The sequence below is a fragment of the Cervus canadensis genome, chromosome 22, assembly GCF_019320065.1.
Source record: "Cervus canadensis isolate Bull #8, Minnesota chromosome 22, ASM1932006v1, whole genome shotgun sequence".
Classification (NCBI taxonomy): Eukaryota; Metazoa; Chordata; class Mammalia; order Artiodactyla; family Cervidae; genus Cervus; species Cervus canadensis.
In genome coordinates this window covers 3,283,474-3,301,014 of record NC_057407.1, presented here as the reverse complement: position 1 = coordinate 3,301,014, position 17,541 = coordinate 3,283,474, and the positions used below count along the sequence as shown (strand labels likewise).

The 17,541-nt window shown below is 53.4% G+C and overlaps 1 protein-coding gene across 5 annotated transcripts in view; it reads right to left on the bottom strand.

Moving 5' to 3' along the window:
* FGD5 (FYVE, RhoGEF and PH domain containing 5) overlaps positions 1–17,541 on the bottom strand; it is a 130,983-nt gene that overhangs the window by 1,655 nt on the left and 111,787 nt on the right. For 4 of the 5 annotated variants that reach the window (XM_043442612.1, XM_043442610.1, XM_043442613.1 and 1 more), the window contains 8 exons: positions 15,527–15,610; positions 13,974–14,053; positions 12,631–12,730; positions 12,186–12,386; positions 10,459–10,588; positions 7,587–7,717; positions 4,760–4,888; positions 408–562 (listed from right to left, as the gene is read on the bottom strand). In XM_043442612.1, coding sequence (XP_043298547.1) covers positions 408–562; positions 4,760–4,888; positions 7,587–7,717; positions 10,459–10,588; positions 12,186–12,386; positions 12,631–12,730; positions 13,974–14,053; positions 15,527–15,610 — 1,010 coding nt within the window. The remainder of the gene's footprint in view (positions 1–407; positions 563–4,759; positions 4,889–7,586; positions 7,718–10,458; positions 10,589–12,185; positions 12,387–12,630; positions 12,731–13,973; positions 14,054–15,526; positions 15,611–17,541) is intronic. The other variant, XM_043442614.1, reaches the window with a different exon arrangement.

Below are 17,541 nucleotides of genomic sequence, written 5' to 3'. Positions count from 1 at the left end.
CTTTGTTGTTACTACCCCAAAAAGATTATGACTTCTGAAGAGGCTCAGATGATGGTTAGTACTTTTAGCAATAAAGTATTTTCCAGTTAAGGAACACACACTTCTGTAGACATAACGCGACTGCACAGTTAATAGACTACAGGATAAATGTAACTTATGTATGCATTGGGAAACCCAAAAGCTTGGGAGTCCCTCGACTGCCGCATGCGCTTCATCGCGTGGTCCGGAACCCCACCCACAGTCTGTCTGAGGTCTGCCTGGGAATTTCAATCCGCTCTTCTGCTGTGGCCCAAGGGAACCTGACAGGACAGGAGAGCCAGAGAAGAACAGAAGCCAAAGCCCAGGGTGACAGCTGGTTCCTTTCTGAGAGAGGGGACGGGGAAATGCAGGACTAGTTATTTTGGTACCTCTGAGCCGAATTACTATCCTCGGCTTTGAAGCTATAAAATAGGGTTTTCTTATGGTAAAGATGAAAAGTAGGTCCGGCTTCACTGCTGCCTTCCTCCTTGCCTGGTGCAATGGTGAAGCCAAGCAGGGGCATACTCTCCAAGGCCACTGTGTCCTGCAGAGAGGCAGAGGGGAAAGGGACGTTAAACACACCAAGAGCTGAGCATCCACGCTCTTCACCCTTACTTCCTGCCAGCACCAGTCACGAGGAAAAGAGATTTAACATTCTGCGACCACATTTACAGAGTCCTGGGACTTCCACATTATCCTGCTTAGTCTTCATGACGGTCATGAAAGGCGTCAGCCCCAAGCTAAGAAGAAACTGAGGCTCAGGGAAGGTAAATAACGCCCTAAGGTCACACATCGTGGAAGGGACAGGGCCAGCGCTGGAACTCATGAACACCTGAAACTCCGCATTCCTTCCACTGACTTGGTGTGGAAGTGACTCAGATTTTCCACTGTCATTACCCCCGTTAATGTATTCTGTGCTCAGCCCCCCACGGTCTCTTTCACAGTGCTTCAATATGGAGCACCCAGGCTGTTCGTGCTACAAAGTTGGTAACAATTTGGTGAGATGCACCCACAGAATGCACACAGGTCTTAAAATCACGGAGATCGGTGGAAAAAGAAAGAGCTTTATATATGTAAAGAACTTTTTATAATAAACACACCCATATTTATGTACAGATACACGTCCATAAAGAATACAACTTAATAAGATCATACATGAAGAGAGATAAATGGTTAAGCACATTAGAATGACTGTTGGGAAAGAAGGGGGAGTTAAATTTGTGTATAAAAGGCAATCAATTTTCTAAGGCTGCTAGACCAGAAAAAAACATCTGACAAAATTCAACATCCACTCATGATAAAAACTCTTAGCAAACTAGGAAATAGAAGGAAACTTCCTGGGTCTTCCCAGTGGTACAGTGGACAAGAATCCACCCGCCAGTGCAGGGGACATGGCTTTGATGCCTGCTCCAGGAAGATTTCACATGCCCGTGTGCTACAACTACTGAGCCCGCATGCCCAGAGGCTGGGCTCTGCAACACGAGAAGCCACGGAATCCAGCTCACTGCAAAGAACAGTAGCCCCCGCTCACGGCAAATAGAGAAAGCCCTCATGCACCAACAAAGACGCAGCGCAGTCAATAAATAAACAGAAGGGAACTTCCTTAATCTGACAAATGGTATCTATACAATATCCACCAATACCATCATACCCAATAGTGAACTACTTAATGCTTTTCCCCTAAGACTGAGACAAAGCAAGAGGGCACTGCCCGTTACCAATGAAATTCAACACTGCCCTGGAGGCCCTAGCCATTTCGCTAAGACAAGAAGAAGAAACAGAAGACATCAAGATCAGAAAAGAAGCAAAACTACCTGTGCATAAAAAGGACATGTCTGATCACAAAACAACTACTAGAACTAATAATCAATCTAGTGATGTCACAGGACAATTAATTATTTTTTAAAAATATTTTTGTACCATCAGTGAACAACTAGAAAATAAACTCCATTCAAAACTGCCTCCAAAAATAAAAGTTAGGAATAAAGGTAACAGAAATGAGAGAAGTATAAGAACCTCTATACTAAAAAGTACAAAACATTAAACACAGAATTTAAAGAACTAAATAAATGGATTATTCATGGGTTGGAAGATTCAACATGGCTATGGTGTCAATTCTCCCCAGACTGATATATAGATTCAATAATCCCTGTCATAATCTTAACAGACATTTTTATAGAAATTGACACATTTATATGGAAACACAAAAGACCCAAAACAACCTTTAAAAAGAACAAAGCTGGAGGACTTACACAAGGCTTACTATAAAGAATTAAAACCACATTAAGATACTACTACCCTTTCACCAGAATGGCTAAAATTAAAGACTGGCAATACCAAGTGCTCACAAACGTGGAGCAAACAGAACTCCCGAATTTACCTACATTGTTGTAGAGACTATAAAACGCCACACCATTTTGGAAAACTACCCGTTAAATTCTTAAAGACCATGTGTATATTGTGTGATTCAGAAATTCCATTCCTAGGTATTCACCCAAGGTAAAATAAAAACCTATTTTCACACAAAAACCTGTATGCAAAAGTTTAAACTGGCTTTATTCATAATCACCTCAAATTGGAAACAACTCAAATGTCCTTCAACTGGTGAATGGATAAACAAAGAGGTATATTCACCAAATGGAATACTACTCAGCCATAAAAGGGCATGACCAACTGGCATGCAACAATATGGATGACTCTTAAAAACATTGTGTTGAGTGGAAGAAATCATCCATGATTCCATTCATCTGAAGATCTAAAAGATATAACTAATATAATGGTAGGAAAAGATAAAACACAGTGTGTTGCCTCTGGGGATGGGGGTGAGGTGAGGATTTACAGGGGTATGCATTAGTCAAAACTTAACAAATAGTATCAAGATTGGTGTACTTTATCATATGTAAGTTGTACTTCAAAATAAAAAAAAAGAAACACAAATATTGAACTCTTAGGGAGAATTAGCTCAGTTAGTAAAGAATCCACCTGCAATGCAGGAGACCTCGGTTTGATTCCTGGGTTGGGAAGATCCCCTGGAGAAGGGATAGGCTACCCACTCCAGTATTCTGGCCTGGGTTGTGAACAGTCAGACAGAACTGAGTGACTTTCACTTTCACTGAGCGACTTTCACTTTTCAGGGGGAATTATACTTAAAAAGCATCAAAAAGCAAGATGGATGAGAGACTAATAGACACTTGATTAAGTACAATAATATGTTAACTGTAAAATCAAAATTCCTTCAATGTTTATGTTTGAAATTTTTTATAATAATAATAAATATATTAACTACATAATAAAATACTGGGAAAAAAATGTAAAAGATTCCTATATATTTCTGACAGGCACTCTCTCCCAGGGCTGATACTGAGTAGCAAGTTACCTCAGGGTACATGATGGGGGTGCATGGCAGTAGAAATCTGCCCATTCACTTTATCAAATCTCCTTCTTCTGATGGAATTTGAAAGCTTGGCCCTGTCACTGGTTTAGGCTTACTGAGCCACTGTACAAGTTCCTCTCTCTGAAGAAGTGGCTTTGGAAGCATCCTGAAATCCATCTTTGAAAACCAACCCACGCTGTCACTTCCATGACAACCGTCGCTCAGGACATAGAGGCTCGGGCTTTTCCGCTCTCAGACAGGATGCACACTCTGACGGTTGGTTAACTGTCAATAGCTTTTGTTCCCCCAGTGTGTGTTCCATGAGATGCTCTGTGGAGGAAGGGCCTGCTCTCAGGACAGCTGGGCACTCTCCACACCTCGGGGACCCACAACACACCCTTGTGCACCCCCTCAAAAGGACTGCTGTGAGGAAGTCTCACAAACTGTCCGCTCAGTTCTCTCAGAACCCACGTCTCAGAGGGTCCCCCCGCCGCTGTGGGTGTCCTGTGGAACGTCCACTTGGGGGGGGGGGCGGTCCCCTCTACGCGTCTGGGATCCTCGACGACGGGGCTGACTGCAGCCGCCCAAGCTGCAGGTCCCTTGTGAGGGAGCTTTATGCGCCCAAGGGGACATGCCTTCTGCCGGGTCAGGGGAGAAGGGCCCGCCCTGAGGTGAGGTGCTCATCCTCGTGGGTGAAGCACCCACCCTCTGGAGGTGTGGAGAATGCATTTAAGTCCCTTTTTCCAAAGCGGATTTCGCCTGCGGAAACCATCAGAAGATGGGGGTCTTTCACCTTATCTCAGAGGCTGAGCCCGAGCCGGGACCAGAGCGCCCCCTGCCGCGCAGCCCCGCTCACACCTCTCCCCTGCAGAAGCAGGGGGACAAGGCCTCTCCCCGCTGTTTCCGCAGGTGAAAGTCTAAGATGGGATACACGTGAACGTCGGGCTTCTTTAGTAGAAGAAATGCCATGCACGAGGCAATACAGTTCCCTGACGGATGCACGGACACAGAGACGGTAGCTTCCCCAGGCTCTTGCCTTCCGTCCCGAACGACGGAAGCGGAGGGCAGAGAGGAAGGAGCTCTCTTTCAGGCAGCGCCCCGGGGACGTGCCAAGGCCTCGCGGCACCGGCCCTGCCCGCGGAGCCGCCTGGGCCCACAAGGCAACGGCCGGTTCCTCGGAGCTGAGACAGACGCGTGGCGGTGCATCCGCACGGCGGCCCTCAGAGAAGACCTGACCGGCGCCGCACCTGAGGCGGGAACCAGACGCAGGCCCCGCGGCGCCCTCGGGCCCACACGGCCGGTGTGAGGCGAGGCTTCCCCCCTCCCCGGCCCCCCAGAGGACAGGAGAGAAGGCGGGGACCACGCTACCTCACGGGCCGCGTAGGTGTAGAGCACTTTGCCTTTGATGACGAACCAGAGCTTCTTCCAGTGCCTCTTGCCCTTCTTACACCGGCTGAGGTAGCCGCTGATGGCGGAGCCCTCTCCCGAGGCGGCCACCTGGCGGAGGGAAGGAAGCGGGGCGGTCAAGGCTCCCGGGGCGGATGCACACGGTTCCGACGGAGCCAAAACGACACTGCCAGGCGGCCGGCGGGGCGTCCGTGCCGCTCCGGAGTCGGGGCGCTTGGGTGGTCTCGGGGCGCATCCGGCCCCCCAAAGGCCGCACGACAGGAACGCGTTTGAGAGAGAGGATTGCCTGAAGGGACCCGAGACGCGGGGACAGCTGCCTGCAGGACTGCTGCCCTCTGGCGGTGAGTCAGATGCCTGGTTCTCGCCTCAAGACCCCAAAATACAAAACCGCAGGTATCTACCTGGGTGAAAGTTTCTTCCTCATTAACCTGATTCTTAGGCTCTTCAGCTTACCTTTTTCCTACATTTTAAGAGGGGGTCCTTTCTTTTTTTAACTGTTTCCCTAAAAGGTTGTATGGTCGGCCTAGTGAGTTTGTTAACTCCTGTTAGTAGTATCAGGGCGTCCCTGGCGGCTTAGAGGGTAAAGCCTCTGCCCGCAGTGCGGGAGACCCGGGTTTGACCCTTGGGTTGGGAAGATCCCCTGGAGAAGGAAATGGCCACCCACTCCAGTACTCTTGTCTGGAGAATCCCTCGGATGGAGGAGCCCGGCAGGCTACAGTTCATGGGGTCACAAAGTGTCAGACACGACTGAGCGACTTTGCTTTCTTTTAGTAGTATCAATGCTGTGGTCTTTTGACCACACCACAGGGGCTCAGATCACAGACCTGGAGTAAGACCCATCTCGGGTTCCAACGCAGACTCTAGCGGCCACTAGAGGGGTGATGTGACACCACTGACTTCCTGTAGGTCTCCGTCCTGACTAGTTAAAAGTGGAATCAAATGACGTCAGACAGGTACCTGTCGCGTGCAGTGCCTGACCCGCAGTTAAGGGCTCCATAAACATTCACCTTAATACAACAGCAAGAAGGCCGGGTTATGCAATAATTTCATCTGACTTTCTCAGTTCACAGGTGGGGAAACTGAGGCCCAGAGGAACTGGGGGCGGGGCGGGGTATCTACCAAAGGTGAAATCCCGACTTAGTTGAAGAGAGGGTGAGAACTCAAGAGCTCTCAGCAAATGTTCTCGAGGTCTGGCAACTCCAGTGTGAGGAGAGGAAGCTACAACCAGCCAGGTGTTTTGAAAAGTACCGGAAAAGGAACCTGCCCCTCGGGTCCCCAGGACCCCCCTAACTCAGACACGCCTCCTCTCCCCACACGTGACCTGCCGGAGCAGCTCCCAGAGTCTGCGATCTGCCCCCCATCAGATGCTCCCGGAGCAGCACTTCAGCAGACCTTCCCCTGGGAAGCAGGTCTCAATGCCTGGGTGGGGCTCCTGGGGGCGAGGGAGAGGGCGGCGGGAGATGGGGGCACATTTCTCCCGGGGCTGCTGCGGAGCCTATGGTGTAGTCCTTGTTGAGTAATAGAAAGGTTGTCACTTTGGGCAAAACCTGCCAACATGGCTTGGGGCAGGTCCACACGGCACCTGGATCACGGTGGCCTGATGTCTGAAAGGTGAGAACAGTGGTTCTCAAACTCTGTACCCACGGCAGACTCAGGTTCCGTGAGTTCAGCTCATGTCGACCAGACTGTGGGAGTGACAGGGTGGTCTTTACTCAGTTTGTGCGAGGGGACTAGTTAAATGACGAGACAGCCATACAGTGTAAGAAGTGTGAGGTTTATGTGGACAAACTAATGTGAAATAATAATATCAAAGATAAATGAAAGAAACGTAGAGAAGATTCAGAGTATCATCTTTTGAGTTAAAAAAAGGATCTATGATCGTCTGTCTTTATTATGTATATGCATAAATATTTTTGGAAGGATCCACAAGAAATCTGATGGCAGTTAGCTTTAAGGGGTGGGACTGAAGGAGTCTGGGGAGGGAGGGAGAGAAACTCCATTCTCATCACATATTCTTCTGTGTTTTTGAAAAAAAATTTGTTAAGCGTTACTTCCAAGATTTTTAAGATGCAAAAGGAATTAAGTTAATGGATAGAACCATACTCACTTAAAATTTTCATCCCTAACACTTTTTGAACCCTTGCCACCTGCTATTCAATAATGAATATTTCAAAATACTTGGTAACAGCTGCTCACGCTTCTTTTGACAGGTTGTATATTCACGGGCACACACTTGTTTGTGGCTATGATTAGAATACAGTCAATAAAAAAAAAAAAAAGAATACAGTCAATAATCTGGTTTTGTCTGCAGGAAGGAATTGAGTTGGGCTAATTCTGAGGTTTCCTGCAAAGAGTCCTACGGCTTTGAGGAGGCTCACCGCCTGAGCCTGTGTGGGATCCCCAGGATGAGACAAGGATGCAGCTTGAGGGGCCAGACTCGGGAGGGCTGAGCCAGGCCGAGCGGCTTTAGACCCAAGTGCTGCAGCGCTGTGTGCACCTGGAGATGGGTCTACGCTGGGGCGGGGGGTGGGGGCGACGTGTCTCCCTGCACCTCCGACAGCTACTCAGGCTCCTGTTCTCTGCCACCGACGGGGGTCTTCTTGGCCACGCCTGGGAGACAGCCTGTGCTTCAGGGCGGCCTTTGTGAGCACGAGCCAGAACGCCCCCCGTGAGGGATGCTCTCAAATGTGTCCGCAAGAGCCTGGTCTGGCTGGGGCGGGGGGTCTGAGGACCCAGAACCTTCTAAATCCCCCTGGCCCCCAGGCAGGCAGCCCTATACCCGCCTCACCTCGGTCAGGGCCGATGGGACTTTCCTCTGCTTCCTGAAGGCCGAGGGGTTGATGCTGTGGAAGACGGACGAGAAGGCGCTGCTCGAGAAGCGGGCGGAGGAGAGGGGGAAGCTCATGCTCAGGGGCCGCTCTGCAGCGAGACAAGCCGCGGGGAGGGAGGTGAGCGTCTGCGCCCACAGCGGAGGACACAGGCGCCTCCAAGACCTGAGCTCCCGGCCCTCCCGAGACGGCACCTGGCCATGAGGGGTAGGGTGGGGTGGGGTGGGGGTTCCGTGTGACCCGAGAGAAGGGGCGGCGCCCCCTGCTAACACAGAGCTGGAGTGGGGCGGGCTCTCCCGCTGCTGGCTATGCCCTCTTCCCCGTGTCTGCTGAGGCCGGGTGGTCCTCTCCACGCCCCGGGCAGCCCTGGGGTGGGGGTGACCGAGGGGAGTCTCTGGTTTCAGGCCCAAGATCCAACCTGCTCCCCCTCGAGCCAACCCTGAGCACGGGCGCTCACAGGCCCTCTCAGCCGCCTCGAGCTCTGCTATCCAGGACCCTCAGCCCCTTCCCCGACCACAATGCCTCTGGTCTCCATCTCGCCATCCTCATTCCAAGAGGGCCCCAGGGGACCCAGGCCTGAAAATAAGGCCGCTGTGCAGAGCAACATGAGTGCCTGCCTACTGGCCTCGTCATGGAGATGCATGGACCCAGCGTGCTGTGTTCCAGACACGTGTCCCAGACACATGTCCCAGATGACCCAGACACGTGTCCCAGACACATGGACCCAGACGCATGTCCCAGATGACCCAGACACATGTCCCAGACACATGGACCCAGACACATGTCCCAGATGACCCAGACACATGTCCCAGACACATGACCCAGATGCATGTCCCAGACAGGTGTCCCAGACATATGAACCCAGACAGACACATGACTCAGACACATGTCCCAGACACGTGACCCAGACACATGGACCCAGACACGTGACTGACACATGTCCCAGATACATGTCCCTGACATATGAACCCAGATAGACACATTACCCAGACACATGGACCCAGACACATGATCCAGACACGTGTCCCAGACACATGTCCCACATGACCCAGACACGTGTCCCAGACACATGGACCCAGACGCATGTCCCAGATGACCCAGACACATGTCCCAGACACATGGACCCAGACACATGTCCCAGATGACCCAGACACATGTCCCAGACACATGACCCAGATGCATGTCCCAGACAGGTGTCCCAGACATATGAACCCAGACAGACACATGACTCAGACACATGTCCCAGACACGTGACCCAGACACATGGACCCAGACACGTGACTGACACATGTCCCAGATACATGTCCCTGACATATGAACCCAGATAGACACATTACCCAGACACATGGACCCAGACACATGATCCAGACACGTGTCCCAGACACATGTCCCACATGACCCAGACACATGTCCCAGACACATGGACCCAGACACATGGACCCAGACACATGACCCAGACACACGGACCCAGATATGTGACCCAGACACATGGACCCAGACACGTGACTGACACATGTCCCAGATACATGTCCCTGACATATGAACCCAGATAGACACATGACCCAGACACATGGACCCAGACACATGTCCCAGACACATGTCCCACATGACCCAGACACATGTCCCAGACACATGACCCAGACACACGGACCCAGATATGTGACCCAGACACACGGACCCAGACACGTAACCCAGACATGTGTCCCAGACACATGAACTTAGACATATGTCCCAGACATATGACCCAGACACATGTCCCAGACATATGACCCAGACACGTGACCCAGACACATGGACCCAGACACATGACCCAGACATGTAACCCAGACACATGTCCCAGACACATGGACCTAGACATATGTCCCAGACATATGAACCCAGACAGACACATGACCCAGACACGTGATCCAGACACATGAACCCAGACACATGACTGACACATGTCCCAGATATATGTCCCTGACATATGAACCCAGACACATGACCCAGACATGTGTCCCAGACATATGAACCCAGACAGACACATGACCCAGACACATGGACCCAGGCACATGTCCCAGATGCATGTCCCAGACACATGACCCAGACACGTGTCCCTGACACATGTCCCACATGACCCAGACACACGTCCCAGACACATGTCCCAGACACATGACCCAGACACATGACCCAGACACACGGACCCAGATATGTGACCCAGACACGTGTCCCAGACACATGGACTTAGACACATGTCCCAGACACATGGATCCAGACACATGACCCAGACACATGGACCCACATGTCCCAGACATATGAACCCAGACACATGACCCAGACATGTGTCCCAGACATATGAACCCAGACAACATGACCCAGACACGTGTCCCAAACACATGTTCCAGACACATGGACCTAGACACATGTCCCAGACATATGAACCCAGACAGACACATGTCCCAGACACATGGACCCAGACACATGACCCAGACATGTGTCCCACATGACCCAGACACATGTCTCAGACACGTCCCAGACATATGAACCCAGACACATGACCCAGACACATAACCCAGACACATGACCCAGACACATGTCCCAGACACATGTCCCAGGCATATGAACTCAGACAGACACATGACCCAGACACATGTCCCAGACTCAGCTGCTCTGGAACCCTTCCTCTGGGGACACCTCTGGATTTTCTACAGAACCAACGGTGGGGGAGAAGGTGCCCCAGAAGGGGGTTTAAACCCTGTCTCCTCCTGGAGGGCAGCATTTTGTCCGCAGCCCCCCGGGGAAAGTGGCTGGGAGAAGCCATGTGGGGAAGAAGGGGACGGTGGTCTGCGGTACCTCTCATCAGGCCTGGGGCATCCCCGCCCCTCTTCTTCAGCTCCCCGTAGCAGCCGTCACACACCTTGGCCATGCGGTCCTTGAGGTACTTCAGAGGGTACTTGTTCCGAGAGCAGTTCCGGCAGACGATCTGGGGGGGGGCAGGGGGCCCGCGGGTCACAGGGTCTCACCCCCCCGGCCAAAGCAGAGGACCATGTCTGACCCCTCCGACCCGCCCCCACCTCCTTGAGGGGCCCGTGCTCCGAGCAGAGTTATTATGCTTCTCTGCAGGTGCTTCTGTTTTTCTTTTTAAAAAATTATAGAAAATTATAAAATAGTATACAAAAAATTATAGAAGTGATTTCTTGTCTTATGCTTGTGCCCAGTCATGTCCAACTCTTTGCAACCCCATGGACTGCAGCCCACCAGGCTCCTCTGTCCATGGGATTTTTCAGGCAAGAATACTGGAGTGGGTTGCCACTTCCTCCTCCAGGGTATCCTCCTGACCCAGGGATTAAACCCGCGTCTCCTGTGTCTCTTGCATGCAGGCGGATTCTTTATCCACTGAGCCATCCAGGAAGCCCAACAGAAGTGATATATAACATTACATTATTAATAGTTTCAGATATACAATGCAGTGATTCAATATATGTAATACAGTTGGCTCTCCATGTCTGCGGGTTCCACTTCCACAGATTCAACCCGTGGTGGATCGAAAAGATTTTTAAAAATTCCACAAAGTTTCAAAAGCAAAAGGTGAATTTGTCATGTGCTGCCAACTATTTGCATGGAATTTTCACTGTATTTATAACTGTTTACACAGCACTGGTAGCTCAGCTGGAAAAGAATCCGCCTGCAATGCGGGAGACCTGGGTTCTATACCTGGATTGGGAAGATCCCCTGGAGAAGGGAACGCCTACCCACTCCAGTATTCCTTGCCTGGAGAATTCCATGGACAGAGGAACCTGGCGGGCTACAGTCCAGGGGGTCACAAAAGAGTCAGACATGACTGAGTGACTCTCACTTTTCACACAGCACTTCCATTTTATTAGGTATTATAAGCGATCTAGAGATGATCTGAAGTATGCTAGAGGATGTGTGTAGGTCAGGTGCAAATGTTACACTGTTTTATTAAAGGATGTGAGCATCCTTGGATTTTGGTATCCACGGGGACCCTAGGATCCTAGAATCAGTCTCCCATGGATATCGAGGGATATCCTAGACACCACAATGTCTAGTTAGCATCCATCACCACACATAGTTTACAAGTTTTTTTTCCTGCAATAAGAACTTTAAAGATCTACTCTCTTGGCAGCTTTCACATATACAATACAGTTTTTAAAATTAATTAGTTTTTATTTAGCTGCACCGGGTCTTAGTTGTGGGATCTAGTTCCCTGACCAGAGATTGAATCCTGTCCCCTGCATGGGAGCATAGACTCTTAGCAAGAGGACCACCAGGGGTGTCTCTACGATACAGTTTTGCTGACCATTATTACCAAGCCGTAAGCTTTCTGTTTTCTGATGAGCCTGCGCCCTTAACCAAGACCGGCTGCTCTTCCTCCCGGGACAACAATCCAATCCGCTACCATTTCCTTCGGGGAGCGAGGCGGTGGAGTGGAAGGGGTCTGGGGTTTGGAGCCCTGGTGGGAGGGCACGCCCCAGCCTGGGCCCGACCCGCAGCAGCTGCTGGACACCCCCTCCCCCGCCCCAGGTCCCCAGCCCCGCGCACACGTGTCCGTGACTCACCTTGCCGCAGGCGTGGCAGTGGTGGCGCCTCAGGGTGAGGGAGAAATCGCAGCCGCAGTTCATGCACATCATGACGTGCGTGACGGGCACGAGGGTTGGGGGCCTCTCCCCCAGGCTGACCCCCAGCCTCTCCCGCATCTGGAGCAACGGAGTCAGGCAGGCAGCGGGGTCAGGAGACCAGCTGGGCCGGAGCCCCCCGTCCTGTGGGGGGGTGGTGTGTGTGTGTACGGGAGGGGCGGGCTGGACTCCACTCTACAGCGCCCACCCCGCCCCCGCCCCGCAGCCTCCAGGGCGCCGACCTCGGTTAGAAACGGGGCCGTAGGTGCCAGGCTCTGGGCGGCACGGGGACCGCCCTGAGCCGGGCGCGGGGAGGACGCGGTGGTGCCCTGGTGGGAGGAGATGCCCGTCCTCGCGGGCGCGCGGGGGCGCAGGGAGGCCCGCTCACCTCCACGCTGTGCTGGAAGGCGGCCAGCGCCTGGGCCTTGTAGTCCTCGGGCAGGGCCCGGCTCACGCAGCTGTGCCACTCATCCCTCTCTGCGCAGGAGCTGCGGGCACAAGCCGGACTGAGCGAGGGTGCGCCCTCTCGGGGTGGGCCACGTCCCCGCGGCCCCCGCCGCGCCCCCACCCCCAAGGCCTGAAACCCCGGCCCGGCCACCCGCCAGACTTGCACGGCGGCACGTCCGCTTCCAGGCGGGCGGCCTCGATTGTCAGGTGTCTCTGGGCCCGGCCTGTAAATGTGGGGACATCAAACACTCCTCCTCTGACTCCCAGGGCGGCCGCGGGGACCGGCTGACACGTGGCGGGTGGAGGACTCTGCCGATGGCACAGCCCTGCGCAGAAGCAAGGGTCCCACACTCCCGGAGGGGTGAGCTGACGGTGGGCAGAGCCAGGTACCACTGGGGGGGGGGGCAGTGCACAGGTGCTGGCCACGGTCACGATCTCGTTCTCCCCGCCTTCCTCCTCAGTTTCCCACACGCCCTCCCAGTCATTCACTCATTCGGAGCGCAGACATCCCACCTTCCCCTCCGGGCCTGGCAGGGTCTCCTGAGAGGTGATGACCCCCAGCAGCCGCCAGGTGGAAATTCTCACGGAGACCACTAGGTGTCGCTCTGACCCCACCGCCGTCCCTAGAGCAGCTCCTGGCAGGAGCCCCCTTTCTGGTTTCTGAGCCCCCCGCACCCCCTGAGCCCCTATCCCAGCTCCAGCTGGTCTTGTCCTGGAACAGGGTGGGGGGACTCTTTCTTTGCCAGAAACCAACAAAACCGGGACCCTGGGGCAGAGCCTGAGGGCCTGGGAAAAAATAGCCATCTCTGATAGAAAGGCCTCACCCCCGCAAAAGTAAAAGGGAAAATAAATTGATGAATGCTCACCCCTGATGTTTCTCTCATTCTCCAGACCTGGCAGCCTAAACACAGACTATTTTATGAGCTAAGGTGCGCCATGCACTTTTCACTGGCTTTAACCTTTCTTACTGCTGCAAAGAACCAATGATTCGTAGGGTTTTACACCGAGGAGATACTGTTATATTTAAGCAATGGGCTCTGGAAACCCCTGAGATTCCATGTAAAATTTTATGTGTATGCTCATGTTTTCTGGGGAGAGAAGCCATGGTTTTATCAGATTTGTCACATGACTGTCCAAAAACGGACAAAAAATAATGGAACAAAAGTCATTTACCCAAAAGAACACCAAAATAAAAATGACAACATATTCAGCGTCTGCGATTCCAAACTTTCCCACCTGCAAAATCCTGCCCCCCCAACCCCCCTGTCCTTCCTCTCCTCGTACCTGGCAGATAAGGTCAGGCAGGACTCGGGAGTCTCGATCTTCAGGGCATAGGGCACTTTCTCCATCACAGGGCGGCTGACCTGGAAAGCAGGAGCGGCCCCTCAGGATGGGCACGGGAGGGGTCCTGCCACCGCCCAACTCTGAGCCTGAGCTGCCTCACTGCGAAGGGCAAACCTTTCTCACCTGGAAGATGGGGTGTGTGTGTCTGTGTATGTGCACATGTGTTTGTGTGTCTGTGTGCATGTGTGCACAGCGGGAGCCCCGCTGCTGACTCTGACTCTGGGGCCACCCACTGAACCCCAGGAAGGCATCCTTCTCGGAGCCCACTGTGCTGGACAAGCACCTGCCCAGCGGGCACCCTCCCACATGGCCTCTGTCGGACTCCTGAGCGGACGGACGCTTTGGTCCAAAAAAGGAAGACACCTCCCAGGTTAGCGAGGTTGCCCTTCTCCAGGTTGGGAACCTTAGGAGGGAGACAGCCCCCTGCAGGCCCCCTTCAGCTCTTCCTCCCTCCCAGCCCTCCGCCCTCCCAAGTGACAGTCCGCACGTACCCCATTCCCCACTTCAGTGCTCCCCTCTCTGACCCCGTCCCCATGATGGGCGGGAATTACCTTCCTAAAACTCCCTGCTCATCGAAAATCCCCATGAGCCCCAACCAGCCCCATATCTGGGACCCTGGTCACACTGAGTGAGGTGACAGCTGACCCGGTCACTGTCCTGTCTCTCCAAGCTCACCCATGAGACTGTCCAGCTGAGCCGGCCTCTCTTAAGAAACAGCTGCCGCTTGAACAGGCATTTGCACGCTCGCGTGCGTTACTCACAGCAGCCAAAAGCTGGAGGCCACTCTAGTGTCCACGGATGGACGATGGGTACACAACGTGTGGTCTAGCCTACACCCACGATGGAGCACTGTTCAGCCTTAAAAAGGAAGGAGATTCTGACACTTGCTACCGCATGGGTGAACCCTGAGGCTGTTACGCTAAGGGAAGTAAGCCAGTCACAGAAGGACAAGCATCGCCCAGGAGTCCACTTATGCGAGGTCCCTAGGGGTGCTGAGTTCATAGGGACAAAGAGTAGAATGGTAGTTGCCAACGCCTGGGGGAGGAGAGAGGGAGAATGAAAGCGTTTAAGGGCACAGAGCTCCAGACTGGAAAGATGAACAGAGTGCTGGGGATGGCTGGTGCAACGGTAGTGTAACAACATGAACGCACTCGATGCCGTCCAGTTGTACGCTTTAAACATGGTTCCAACAGTAAATGTACGTGTATTTCACCATGATTGACAAACGCCTGCTTGCTTCCTCTCTCTGCATTCTCCTCCCCCCAGGACCCCTTTCCTTGTCCCCCTTCTGCATCGATCCAAACATTATCCACTCCGGGCAGCCCTCCCTCACCCCCACTCTCCCTGAGCTCCCGACAACAGAATCCTGGGGCAACTCACAAGCCGGGGGGTCCTCCTCGTCCACGGGCTGTGAGTTCCACAGGGGGGCTGTGTCTCCTCGTCCCCAGGGCCCCCGCCGTTGCCCCCCCAGGGCCCCTGCCCCGGGGTCTTACCTTCATGCTGGCCACCGCCAACGCGCTCTTCAGCCGGTACTTCCCGTCCTTCTGGGGGTACGTGTAAAGCAGCACATCGCTCATCTGGGGAGAGGGGACCCCGTCAGACGTCTCTTGGGCCCAGAAAGCCCGTGCTGGGCGTGTCTGGGCGCGTCACCGAGCACAAGCATCTCGCATCCCCAGGGACCAGGGGAGCAAGGGCACTCTGGGCTGAAACAGAGAGCCCTCCTCCACAATTTCACACAGACATGGAAGAGCAAATGCACATATGCCCACAGCAAGTCCGGCACGGGGTGTCGGTACGAGGCTTATCCAACACTGCCCCAAACGGAGACAACCCAAACATCTATCAGCGGCTGTCAGGACACGGCAACGGCAGTACATTCACAGCTCGCAGCCACACGGCAACCAGCGGGCAGATGGACACGTGCCTGATGACAGGGCTCAACCTCCAACACACGCCAGCGAGAAGAAGCCGGCCTGCGGGGTCCACGCTGCTTCACAACATGGATATGAAGCTCCAGAACAGCTAACCTGCACTGGTGGCAATAAGGGCAGTGGGTGCCTGGGGGACAGTGAGGGGAGGTGCCCCGGGGAACTTCCGGGGGGCTTGATATGCTCTGTATCTTGACCCAAGTGGTGGTCACATGATGATATGAGCTGTTGACAGACCCCGACATGTACACTCAAAACTGATACATTGAACCCTCTATCAAGTCAGCCCCTAACAAGCAGAGTTAAGGAAGGGAGGGAGGGAAGGGCAAGATTTTTGGGGACAGGGAGCCGGTGGGTCCTGTTCACTGCAAGTTAGACAGTCAGCGTCAGTCACGGCTGACTCTCTGTGACTCCATGAACTAGAGCCTGCCAGGCTCCTCTGTCCATGGGATTCTCCAGGCAAGAATACTGGAGTGGGTTGTCATTTCCTCCTCCAGGGGATCTTCCCCACCCAGGGATGGAACCCGGGTCTCTTGCATTGCAGGAAGATGTCTAGAGCCTTTACTGTCTACAGCCTCCAGGGAAGTCCGTTCACTTCTGCACCTCCAGCAACAGAGCTGATGCTCAATTAAGGTTTGTTGAACGAACAACTGAAGCTTGCCGCCCCGATGCAGGGCAGACATGCAGAAACTTAAGCCACTCTGCTTTCAGAGAGGGTTTCTAAGTGCACAGCGTGAAGAGCCGATGGCGTCCTCCAGGTGGTGCTGTGGGCCGTCCGTCCCTACCTTGCTCTGCAGGAGCTGAGTGGCTCCAGACAAGCTGTCTCGCTCCCTGGGGCCTCAGCCGCCCCACCTGCCAAGTGGGGGACACCCCACCTCCACTTCACTACAAGCATAGAGGGAGAGTGGCCTCCGGGGAGGCCCTATGCGTGGGAGCCAAAGGGGATCAGGAAGATGGGGTCTGAAGGGGGAGAGAGAACTCAGGGTCCGCGCTCCTCTCCCTGCAGACGGCGTCTGCAGAGGGGGCGGGATGGGCAAGTTTTCCTGCCACCGGCTCTCCTGGCGCTTCTGGGACTGGCCTGGGCACTGAGCCGCGGTGAGGCCTCAGGCAAGCCCTCCCTCTCTCTGGGCCTCACTGTCTGAACAGAGTTGGAACAGACCAGGGTCGGCAAACTGTTTCGTAAAGGGCCAGATAGTCATGTACAGATGGGAGAGTTGGACCGTAAAGAAGGCTGAACACTGAAGAGTTGATGCTTTCAAACTGTCTTGAGAGTCCCTTGGACTGCCAGGAGATCAAACCAGTCCATCCTAAAGGAAACGAACACTGAATATTCATTGGAGGGACTGATGCTGAAGCTGAAGCTCCAATACTTTGGCCACCTGATGTGAAGAAATGACTCATCAGAAAAGACCCTGATGCTGGGAAAGATTGAAGGCAGGAGGAGAAGGGGGTGACAGAGGATGAGATGGTTGGACGGCATCATCGACTCAAAGGACATGAGTTTGTGCAAATTCTGGGAGATAGTGAAAGACAGGGAAGCCTGGCATGCTGCAGTCCATGGGGTCGCAAAGAGTCAGACC